Source organism: Gracilinanus agilis, chromosome 3 (genome assembly GCF_016433145.1).
Source record: "Gracilinanus agilis isolate LMUSP501 chromosome 3, AgileGrace, whole genome shotgun sequence".
NCBI lineage: Eukaryota > Metazoa > Chordata > Mammalia > Didelphimorphia > Didelphidae > Gracilinanus > Gracilinanus agilis.
Genome location: NC_058132.1, coordinates 332,770,280 through 332,782,620, shown reverse-complemented (window position 1 = coordinate 332,782,620; position 12,341 = coordinate 332,770,280). Strand labels below are relative to the sequence as shown.

The 12,341-nt window shown below is 37.1% G+C and overlaps 1 protein-coding gene across 1 annotated transcript in view; it reads left to right on the top strand.

Moving 5' to 3' along the window:
• EPHB1 (EPH receptor B1) overlaps positions 1-12,341 on the top strand; it is a 494,682-nt gene that overhangs the window by 247,126 nt on the left and 235,215 nt on the right. Inside the window, exon 4 of the mRNA XM_044669152.1 lies at positions 7,376-7,531. Coding sequence (XP_044525087.1) covers positions 7,376-7,531 — 156 coding nt within the window. The remainder of the gene's footprint in view (positions 1-7,375; positions 7,532-12,341) is intronic.

Genomic DNA, 12,341 nt, shown 5'->3' with positions numbered 1-12,341 from the left:
TGGTTGCTTGCTGTCCTTTGTACTTGAAAAGAACCAAAAAGATATCATTAGTAATGTCTTCTGACTTGTGCATAAAATGTATTTATGTGAGGCAGAATTTCTCAAAGTTGTTGGCCTCACTCTGAGGTCTTCCAGAGTCATGAAAGTCCAATGACAAGACAAAAGTCATGATGACCATGTGATGGTTCAGGATGCAGTGGATGATTTTGGCTCCTTCGATATCTAGCCAAGCTCTAAGTACTCCTCAGCTCCTGTTTCCACCGTCTTTATGGTCGTTGGAACAAATTATCATCTACCCTTTATGCCAAGAGAAATCTTTACACTCTTAGAGTAGCCATTCCCCTGGCTCAGAGATAGATTTGAAACCTGAGAGTTACCCTTTTTTTTTTGCTAGAATGTGGCTGCATGCTACAGCATCTTGGAACCATAGATGAAAGCTCAGTGGCAGGTGGACACCAAAGGTGAATGAGCATCCTTGAAAAGGGCTCAGCAAACCCTTCCACAGGAGGTACTAGTCTTCCCTGAACAGTGCTGCATTACCCTATGAATGAATAAAGTGAATGAAAGAATAAAGCATTTTCTAAGTGTTTAGCATGTGCTGAACACTGAGAATAAAAATACAAAAAGTGGATATAATTCTTAGTCTCAAAGAGCTACAGTTCTAAGAGAGGAGATTAAACACAAAGGGGCACTTTGGTCCAAAATTTAGAGGGTGGTTAATGGATATAGATTGAAACAACCCATCCAGGAACAATGACAGAGTTGATTTGATTGTGGGGATCAGGAAGCTAGTGAGAAGAGTAGGGGAGAGAGAGAGAGGAGTCAAGTTAAACATGTTTAGGACTTTTCCTAAAAGTACCTAGTGATGGCATTACTCATTCCTTATGTAATCTTAGGCATCCAGATGGCCCGGTGGATAAAGGTTGAAAGTGGAAGAAGCAGGATTCAAGCATAGAACTAATGCTTATCCACACATAGAAAGCTACAGAAAACCTTTTTTAAAGAATGCAGATGCTTTATTAACATAAACCATCCCAAGATTATAAAGGCATTTGACTTTCTTAGTTACAGAAGCCCCGTTTACATGAGAGACAACAGCACACTTCTCCAACCTACTCCCTTAATTTTATCCATTCATTCTGAATAGCCAAAACCTATTGAGAAGACAGTACCAACTGGGGGAAAGCACAGGAAAGATCAGTCTAATAAATTTAACCCACTACCTCTCACCATCTCTTCATGGAAATTGTTCACATTCAATGCTTTTTTTTTGTTTTTTTTTTGTCTTTTGCTTCTTAATTGCTCAGTCCTCCTGTATGTCTGTATATCATTTTTTAACCCCATCCTACTCCCTATTTCCTACTTATTTCCCCTTCTTCAATTCCAAAATTCTATGATTCTTTACCAATAAAAAACCTCCAGAAATCATTCTCTCTGTCTGTGTCTCTCTCTCTGTATCTCTCTCTCTGTCTTTCTCTGTCTGTCTGTCTGTCTGTCTGTCTCTCTCCCTCTTCCATGTTTCTGCTTTATCTCTTTGAGTCTTTTTCTCTCCCTCTCTATCTTTCTGTCTCTTTGGTTGTGTCTCTCTGTCTTCTCTCTCTATTTGTATATCATCTTTCTTTCTCCTAGAGACCCACTAACTCTTAATTATAGTTTATAAGTGTAAAAAGAATGCTGGTGACACACCTATATCTAGGAAAAGAAAAGCTGTTAAGTTTTGAAGGGAAATTAGGCATAATAAAGAACCAAGAAGCATATGTGTATCTTGGACAAGTGCTACAGATGGATAATGAGCTCTGTCTGGATTGCATTTGGGAAACTGTACCGGGCTTTTAATGATCCCAAATTGGCCTCCACTACAGAAGCGCATCTTTTTAATGCCTGGTGATGCTCTGTGACCATGAATTGTGGAGCACCGTGATCTTGGAGTTGCAATTACAGATAACCTAGAGGGCAATGCAAAGACTCATAGTGGTTATAAACAGACTGTAGTGAAGTACCAATGACTGCTTGTATACCAAAAGTGACATAAAAGATGTTATTGGCGATTATATGACCAGAAAAGGAAGTAGGCCAGTCATATAATGAGAATAAAAGAGAAATCCATTTCTCTAGTCCTGACCTCTCTCTTCTCCCAACTTGCTTCAGACCTGTATTTCAATCACCTAGATGATGATGTTGTTCAGTTGTTTCGGTCATGTCTGGCACTTTGTGATCCCATTTGAGATTTTCTTAACAAAAATATTGGAATACTTTGCCCTTTCCTTTTCCAGCTCACTTTAAAGATGAAGGAACTGAGACAAACAGGATTTTATGATTTGGTCAGGATCACACACCTAGTGGGTGTTTGAAGCCAGATTTGAACTCATGATGATGGGTCTCCATCTAGACTCCAAGGCCAGCACTCTCTTCATTGTACAACCTAGATGCCCGCCTGATGATACCTTTCCTTGAATATGATACTGGCATCTCAAACTCAATATGTTCTAAAGTAAATTTATTACCCTTTCCCCTAAACCTGTAGTTTAGAAAGATTCGAGTTCATGTTCTGCTTCTGATATATATTTGTTGTGTGACCCTAGACAACTCACTAGTAGCTATGTCTGAGTTCCAGAGAATGCTGGTAAAAGGATTTTCTCACTGAGAGTTTCTTATATAATGAAATCACAAAACTAATATCTTTCACATTTGACTTCTCTATAGTCTAGGGCAGCGATGGGCAAACTACTGCCCACAGGCCAGATGCAGCCCCCTAAAATGTTCTATCCTGCCTAGGGACATTATTCCTAATCTGACGAATACAATGAGTAAAATACAATACATTGAAACTTCAAAAGAGTTGCCTTAGAAACAGACTGACAGATGAGCATTTCCTTTCCTTTGGCTCCTTCTTTAAAAAGTTTGTTCACCACTGGTCTAGGGCATCCTTTATCTTTTACTCTTCTCTCCTCATATCTCTCCTAGGACTTTTGTTTTCTATCCCTCTAAAGCACTTGCCATGGATTATTGACTTCTACATGTATCTCTGTCAATATCTTAGCACCACAAAGCTATAAACTCCATGAAGGCAAAGGCTTAATCTTTATGTATATATAACTATATCTATATCTATATCTATATCTATATCTATATCTACCTCTCCCAGTTTCTAATATAGTGCCCTTCATAAAATAGGTACTTAAAGCATCTTTGTTTAATTTAATTGAATCTGTTAAACAGGAAGACAAACCACAGTATATATTGGCATCCCTGAGATACTCTAGAACAAAAAGAAATCCTGTAGCACCTAGAGCCTCATGGGGAAAACAAACAAACAAAAAAAACCATGGACAAGCATTGCAAAGGATAAGTGAAAGAGGTTTGCAATCTTGCATTGTGGAGGAGATGTCAACATTGATGATATCAGAAAGTAGCATAGTGTAGCAGAGAGGCCATTGGCTTTGAAGTTAAATCCTAGCTCTTTTACTTACAACTTATATGTCCTTGGGCAAATCATGGCATCTCTGTTTCCCTCAATTTCCTTATCTGCAAAATTAGGGGGTTAGACTAGATGGTTTCTATTGCTTTCAGCAATGTTTCATTTAAAAGGTATAGCATTTCAGCTCTATTATGGGTTAAATTGGCTTTTGTGAACTAATCACAATTGATAGCATTAAATCTGTGATAAAATTCATTTTGAATGCTTCCCAATCAAGTCACAAATTATCTTTTAGAAAAAAATCCACTTTAAATTTGGGGGCTATCTATCTATATAGGATATAGTTTCAATTTTCATTTCAATTTTTTATTGATGGTGAAATTTGAATTTAAGTAAATCTACCCCTTTTTATGTCTTCGAAATAGAAAAAAAACAAACCAAGCTTAGAAATATATTACCTCCTCATTTAAAAAAAATCCATTTATTTCAATGGAATTCCTATTGACCTAGCAATCACATGCTGAGCCTTTTGACCACTGTGATCAGGTAAGTAATTTCATCTTTAGGAGGGAAAAGAAGGATAATCTGACCCTTCCCTAGAGCACCCCCTCCTTCCTTTTCTCTTTACAAAGTTTTAGCTTTTGTTTAGTACTTTCCCTTTTTCCTTCATGGCTGCCTTTAGAAATAGGAGACCTATTGCTCTAAGATCTGCAGCCCTCAGGAAGATTCAGAGGAAATCCATTTTTATGCTTCTTGTGGATCTCAAAGGCATTTGTTTATTCCATTACTTAAGTTATTACACTGAAGATGAGGCTTTTAACCATAAGAAGAAAAGAAAAAAGTGAAAATACATTCTTTGGGGATTAATATTGTATAATTAGAATTTTGCTCCCCAGAATTCTCTTTCCCAGCTTCCTCTCCCTACGTTAGCATGTAATGTGAGAAACTGGGAAAGAGAGTTCTGGGGAGCAAAATTCTAATTATACAATGCTGGAAAAGGATTTGTAGCAACATAGAGTATTTGAGTTAGAATGAGCCTAGAGAAGTCATCTAAGCTGTCCCTCTGATTTTCAGAAAAGTATCATTTTCTATAATCCTAGCTAGATGAGTTCCTATTCCATGATACTCTTAAGAATGATTGGAATACTATATATCCTTCCAATTTCAGCCTTTTACTCCTCATCATTTCAAAATCCAAGCATCTACTTTATGAGGAATAGACTCTCATTGGCAATTCAACGCAACAAGCATTGTACAAAGCATTCTTCTAGGCCTAGGGGACACAAAGACTGACGAAAGAGAATCTCTATCTTCAGGAACTCAAATTTGATGTGGATAAGATAGGTAAATAACTATAATAGAAGTTAGATTATTATAAACACAATAAGAGAACCAAACAAATAAGAATGAGAGATTTGGTAAATGAAGGAACACTCCTAGTTAGTGAATAAAGAATGACTTCTTGGAGGAAGTGACACCTTTAACTGATCTTTGAAGAAAGGCAGAAATGGTAGGAGTCTAGGTTTGGTCCATTCCTTGAATGAAGATAAATTACTCAAAATCATTGAGTTGTTAGGAGCTAGAATTAAATATGATGCTATTGTAAGTTCCATGTTGTCTGAAATGAAGGATTATGAAGGAGAATGAAGGTAAAAACGTAAAGCAGACCCAGATTATATGGTGAAAGGGAGCTGCACAAATGAAAAAAAATCTGCACAATCAATGAAGGTCTTAAAAACATTGAGTGCACCCCCTTGGGAAAAAATGGACTCACATTATATGGGTAGGCATGGATGGGATGCATTCTGCATCATTGGAACAAACTCCTGAGATTGAAGATGGTGTGGGGAGGGAGTACAGTAAAGGGCACTATTACAAACCTCCAAATGGAAAGGAAGTAATGTAAACTTGAATTCAATAGGCAAAGCAACAGTTATGTAGGGAGGGGAGGAGTCAGAAAAGCCAAAGATAACTCATTGTTTTTTACTTCAAAGACTGCAAAGATGGTGGTAAGATTAGTAGAGATAGTGGGATTCAAACATTTTAGGGGAGGACAACATAGGAAAGAAAATTTGCTTCAGGAAATGTTAGATTTGAGGTGTTAAAGGAACATCTAAATGAATATCCAATAACCAGTTGTAAATGTAGACCTGGAGCCATGGGGAGATTTTCAGGCTAGATATATAGATTGGGGAGCTCTCCACAGAAAAGTGATCATTGAAGCCAGTGGAAGGAATGAAATGCCATGAGTTTAGAGAAAGAAAAGGGTCAAGAATGGATTCTTGGGGGAAAATATAATGAAGATCTGGAGAAGAAAGAGGGATTAGGAAAGAAAAAAACATTGAGAATAATCAGAATGATGAGAAGAGAACTTGGTTAGCTATTTCAAAGCAATAGGAGAATCAAGAATGCAACAAAGTCATGTTGGGCATACAATGCCAGGTACTGTTCTAAGTACTTTAGACATATTATCTCATTTTATCTTCATAACAATCCTGTGAGACAGATGCTATTATATCCCAAGTTTATAGTTGAGGAAAATGAAGCAGACAGAGGTTAAGAGACTCTCTTAGGGCCACATGATTAGCAAATATATGAGGCTAGATTTGAACTCAAGTTCTTTCTGACTCCAGGTTCAGTGTTTTATCAACTATGCCACCCAGTAGAAAAATGAATAAAGGCCTGCTTAGATTTGAAATGAGAGATGTAGGTTTGAATACTTTGAGTACTTCATTGTTCTATGTTAATGGGAAAGGTACTTAAACTTATAGAATATCATTTTTAAAATGAGGATATTAATAATTATATTATTTACTTCACAGGATAGCTATTTGTCCCAAATGAGATAATGTATAAAAAGTAAGATTTTGCAAACTTTAAAAGCACTATGTAAATATGATAATTATTCAGAAGACAATAAAATGGCATATGGTAGATATGAATATGTGGTAATAAATTCCAAACAGGAGATTACTTAGGAGTTGCAAAGTAAAGAACTTCGTCCAAGAAATATATGAATGAAAATGATCAGAATAGCCACTGGATAGCTTGTGGCCTCCATGGTAGCCATAGAAAGCCAATATGAAGCAAGTAAAGATTTCTAGCTCAATAGGGAGGTCCTTCTCCCCCTCCCCCACTCTCCACACCTTTCCTTTTGCTATGGAAAAGTTATGAAAACCAAACATTTACATATATAGGAAGAGTATGAATGAGTGGTTTGTAATCTGTATGCTTGGATCTCCATGTTCCATTTGAGTATGGAGTAAATAATTGTGAGTTGTTATTAAAAAGTTAAAACAACTTTTCATTAAAAATTGTCATTAAAAATTGTCATTAAAAGCTATATTCAAATCCATGACAGTTTTGAGGGACTTATGAGAAAGAATACTATTCACATTCAGAGAAAGAACTGTGGGAGTAGAAACACAGAAGAAAAGCAACTGCTTAATCATATAGATCGATGGGGATATGACTGGGAATATGGACTCTAAATGATCACATTAATGCAAATATTAATAATACAGAAATAGGTCTTGATCAATGACACATGTAAAACCCAGTGGAATTTACTCATTAGCTATGGTGGGAGGAGGGGAAGGAAAGAACATGAATCATGTAATCATGGAAAAATATCTTTAATTAATTAAATAAAGTTTTTAAATTAAAAAAAAAAGCTGTATTCAAAGAGCTACTGGTTGGTTCTCAGAGAGGACAAGTTGAAATAAATAGACACTGGAATAGATGACAAAGGAGTTTGTGGAATCCCCCTTACTGGAAGCATTAAAAAGGATTTCATCAGCCTGAGGTGGCCCTGCTTGACAGCAATAAAGGAATAGATGCTTTAAGTCCCTGACAGTGTAAGGATAGCAACTTTAGAGCCTATGATTCTGCTATAGGAGAATCACATTAGTTCTCTCGTGATTAATTTTCATCTGTTCTTATCTCATTATGTTCTAGCCTGCCCAGCAGGAATGTTCAAGGCGAATCAGGAAGTGGGGGTCTGTTCTCAGTGCCCGTCGAATAGCCGTTCTCCTTCGGAGGCCTCTCCCATCTGCACCTGCCGCACAGGCTATTACCGGGCAGACTTTGATCCACCGGAGGTGGCATGTACCAGTAAGTACCTGTGTTGGGTGGCATGGCATTTTGTTCTCTGGTTACATCAATATAGAGGAAAGGGAATGGTTTACTCCCCCTCCTTTGTCTGAGTTTTAAATATTTTCTTACATAATCTTTTCACAGCACCAGCAGGAGCAAGCAAACATGGTTATTCCAAGTTTCCTGAAAAAAATTTATTTATATTAATAACACCCATCTTCACCTCCATAATCTCACCCCCTACTAAAGGTCTTTTGCTTAAATAAGAAACTATTCTTTTCAGGAAGAAACTATATAAGGAAGAAAAAATAGAAATACAGTAAGAAGAATGACTAGGAGCAGCTTGATTCTTAGGAGGGGTAAAGAGGATTAGATCTCCAAACTTATCAGAATATGAAATGCTAGTCCATTGAAAGTATCCATTACAGGGCCTGGCACATAGTAGGTTTTTAATAAATATTTCTTAATTGATTGATGGGGAATGTATAAAAGTAGTCTGAACTCGTGTAGAATCACATTTACTTGGTCCACAAGAGCATGGCCTTCCCAGTGCTTTGACCAACTGCAACTATGAACCAAGTAGGGACTTGAAGTATATGATATATGATGCAGACCACTTTATAAATTTATTCAAAAGCCCTTTCTTGCTGAATCAACTGAGAGATCAACTTAATGATCTTCTTTATGGCTTGCTGAAGCTTGTAAAGGTTATTTTGGTCCACAGTCTCTGGTCCTTGGTTTCTTGCTTCTTCTTCAGCATAGGCTGGGGACTTCTGACTTTACTGGTAAAAGGCACTCATGTCTATGACCAGGAGGCAAATACCATTCAATTTCTTGGCTAGAAAGAAAAATTTCTATTGGTCCATTCCTGATTTAGTCACTCTATCTTATCTTTTACCACGGTCTACTGGGCAACAGGGAAGAATTGTATGAGACATGAACAGACTTTGAAAACTGTGCTACATGGGATCATGAACAGTATGACATATAGAAAAATAGACAAATATCCCAAGAATATCATTCTTTTTTGCCTATCTTGTGTTGACTTTCTTAGTAAGTATAGAACCAAAATTAAATTCTTTTTGCCCTCATCTTGTACATGAAAATTCAAGGGAGGGAGAACCTTGGTTCCAACCTCTGCTTGGACAAAACTTTCTCATTGCATGAGAAGGGATGGATAGACTTTGAAAAACAATACTTTCCGGGATTGGTGACAACTAAAAGGACACCAAAAGACAACGTGAAATTAGAAACAGATTAGAAGGCCAAATTCATAGAATCATTGGATTTCTGATCGAAGCTATAAAGGAGCTCAGAGGTCATCTAGTTATACAGTCAATAAGCTTTTATTAAGCACTCTCTATGTACTAGGTACTGTGATAAGCACTGGGTACAAAGAAAAGATAAAAAAGAACAAAACAAGAAAACAGTTTCTGATCATGAGCTCAAAGTCTAAAGGAGGAGAGAACATGCAAACAACTATGTACAAATAGAAAATATAGAGGCTAAATTGAAAACAATCTCCACTTTACTCTTCATATAGAAGAAAGACACTAAGATTAAGATGAACTTGGAAGGGTCTCTATTAGAAGGTAAACTTTTAGTTGAGACTTGAAGGAAGACATGGAATATATCAGGCAGAGATGAGGAAAGAGAGTTCCAGGCATAGACAGCCAGTGAAAATATTTAGAAGCTAAAGATAGAGTATCCAGTGTGAAGAATAGCAATGAAGCCAGTGTCACTGTATGTAGGGGTTAGGGAGTCAATCAGTAAATATCTATTAGGTACTATTTGCCAGAGATACAAAGAGGCAAGAGACAATTCTTGTTTTTAAAGACTTTGTGAACCAGTAAGGAATTTACAATTTAAAGGGATGTAAGGTATAAGACTGGGAAGGTGAGTCAGTAGGGCATGTTATGAGGGACTTAATGATCAAAGTGTTTTCTGGAGGCAGTAAGGAGTCACTGGAGTTTGTTGCATGGTGGCAGAATTACATGGTCAGAAGTGCTTTGGGATGATCAATTTGATAGCCAGGTGGTAAATGAATTGGAGAAGAGAAGAATTTTAGAGAGTTTATTGCAAAAGGAAATATGTGAGGTAATGAGGACCAGTACCAATTTGCTGCTGGCAGGTAATGTGTGTCTATACTAAAGATATGTTACAAAAGGAAAGATGGCAGGACTGCTGGCAACTGAGTGGATTTGAGAATGAGGGAAGAGAGAGCGAGAAGTTGCTAAGGATGACACCTAAGTTTAAAGCCTCAGTGATTTGGAGGTATGTTTGGCAATAATATAGAACTTAAGAATAGGGGACTGTAATGGTGGAAAGATAATTAAGGTTTGAGTTTAGTTTGGGGCTTGTTGAGTTTAAGATATCTGAGATATTCAGTGTGATATATACAATAGGTAGTTAGAACTGTGAGTTCGGTATGTAGTCAGAATTGTGAGAGTAGGGGTTAAGGCTAGACAAAGATTTGAAAATCATCTACATGGAGATGATAATTGGAAGCTGATAAAATCATGAAGAGAAATAGTGTAGAGAGAGAAGGGAAGAGGTCCAGGAGAGAGTTTGGGGAGACCCCCACTGTAAGTGTGAATGAAAATCTACTATAGGAAGCAGAGACGTTATCATCATATAAGCAGAAGGACAACTAAGAGAAAACAGTATCACAAAAACCTAGAAAGAAGAGGTTATCAAAGATAAAAAGGATGATCAGTAGTATGAAAGACTACAAAGTGTTCCAGAAGACTGAGAAATGAAAAAATGTCATTGGACTTGGTGATTGAGAGATCACAGGTTACTTTGGAGAGAGCAGTTTCAGATGAACAAAGAAGTCAGAAGTCAGACTACAGTGTTACAAAGAGTGAGAGGAAAGGAGGTGGAGGCATATATTGGAGATGACCTTAAGGAGGTCTTAATAAAAAAAATAGAAGAGAGATATGGGAAAATTACTAGCAGAGTTCAAATGATTAAGTGAGAATTTTTGAGGGTAAGAAAGACATGAGAATATCTGTAGGCAGCAGAGAATTGTAGCCAGGGAGATTTTGAAGATAAGTGAGAGAATGGGGATGAGAGAGGGGGTGATATAATGTAGAAGATGGAAGAGGGCTAGATCATTCGAGTATATGGAAGGGTTTTCCTCACCTTGGCAAGGAGAAGGACTACTTCTCCATGTGAGCCAAACATGAATAAGGTGGTAAGAAGCATCTAATATGTGATATGAAATGAGAAAGAGAAAAAAACAGATCCCTCAGTGAATGGTCATTACTTTCTATGAAATTTGAGAAAAGGATCAAATCTGAGACTGGGGGTAAAGAAACCATCAGAAATCTGAGGATAGATGAGAAGGCTTGGAAAAGCCTCTGTGTTGAGTCCATTAGGAAATTAGTTAAAAATTATGAAGGTGTAAAAGTTTACCTTGCAGCAATGAGGACCCAGTGGAGATCACAAAACATCAATTTATAGTAAATCCAGTAAATATGATTTCTAGATTTTCTTTATTTTCATTCAGTAGCATGTATGAAAGTAGTAGATGGTGGGAATAATGAAAGGCTGATGCTTAGCAGGATAAGAGTTTTGTCTGGGTGATTGTTCTTGATACTTAAAAAAACCAAAATGACACTACAATATTGGAGTCAGTGTACAGTGTGTCTGACTGTGGCTAATCAGACCAATAAGAGCTCAAAAGGCTCTCTCACAGGTTGGGGACAAATATCATGCACGAATATTTGGGATGGAGGTGTCTAAATTCGTGCATCTCACATTTCTTTTGAGCTACTGCAATTCTGTTTTGCTCATGGAGCACAAGTTTTATTTTTTTTATTTTTTTTTAATGTGGGCATGCTATTTTGGATGATTCTGTGCCAGTGTCTCCCATGTTTCAAATGGATTCCAAAGTTCTTCAGACAGAACTTTAGAGTGCCCTTGTATCATTCCTTCTGACCCCTGTGAAAGCACTTACCTTGTTTGAGTTCTCCATGAATAGTGTTTTAGGCAAACATATTTTGAACTTCTATAGGAAAGGGGGTAGGGGCAAGGAATTTAAAAGAAGAGAGCAATTCAGAGGTGAACTAGTTCACCAAGATGAAGAAGAGAGGAAAGTTTAATATTCTCATTTTATAAGTGGTGAATTTGAGGCCAAATAGACTGATTCTAGTCATGCAAAACATAAGAGCTCTTTTGTAGGCCACCAGGAGTTTTCTTCTTCTCTCTTCTCTCTTCTCTTCTCTCACACTGAGTTTTAAAGCCCAGAATGATGGGGTAGGCAATCCCCACAACTGTGAGGTTTTAGCCATTGTATGATTTCAAAGGATCTTGTATTGATTTATGCCACAAATGAAGTCTTCTAGGTCATAGAAAGGTGAGTTTTGGCTTTCCCAGCAATATTTGTAGCCATCCAGAGATTAGGGGAGGGAGTACTAACTCTAGAATCAAAGGACCTGAGTTCAAATCCTATCTTTGATGCTTGCTATCTGTGAGATTTCAGTTGGCTATTTAACCCCACTAAGGCCCAAGTTCCTAACCTGTAGAATGAGAAAGGTTATACCAGGCAGCCTCTGAAGTCCTTTCCAACTATCTATGAATACTAATAATAATCAGGGCTCTAATTTCCTGTTCCTCTAACTTGTGTGACTAAAGGATCCTTCACCTTGGCTTGAACTTATAGGATCTTCTTTTTCTTTTCTTTTCTTTTCTTTTCTCTTCTTTTCTCTTCTTTTCTCTTCTCTTCTCTTCTTTTCTCTTCTTTTCTCTTCTTTTCTTTTCTTTTCTTTTCTTTTCTTTTCTTTTCTTTTCTTTTCTTTTCTTTTCTTTTCTTTTCTTTTCTTTT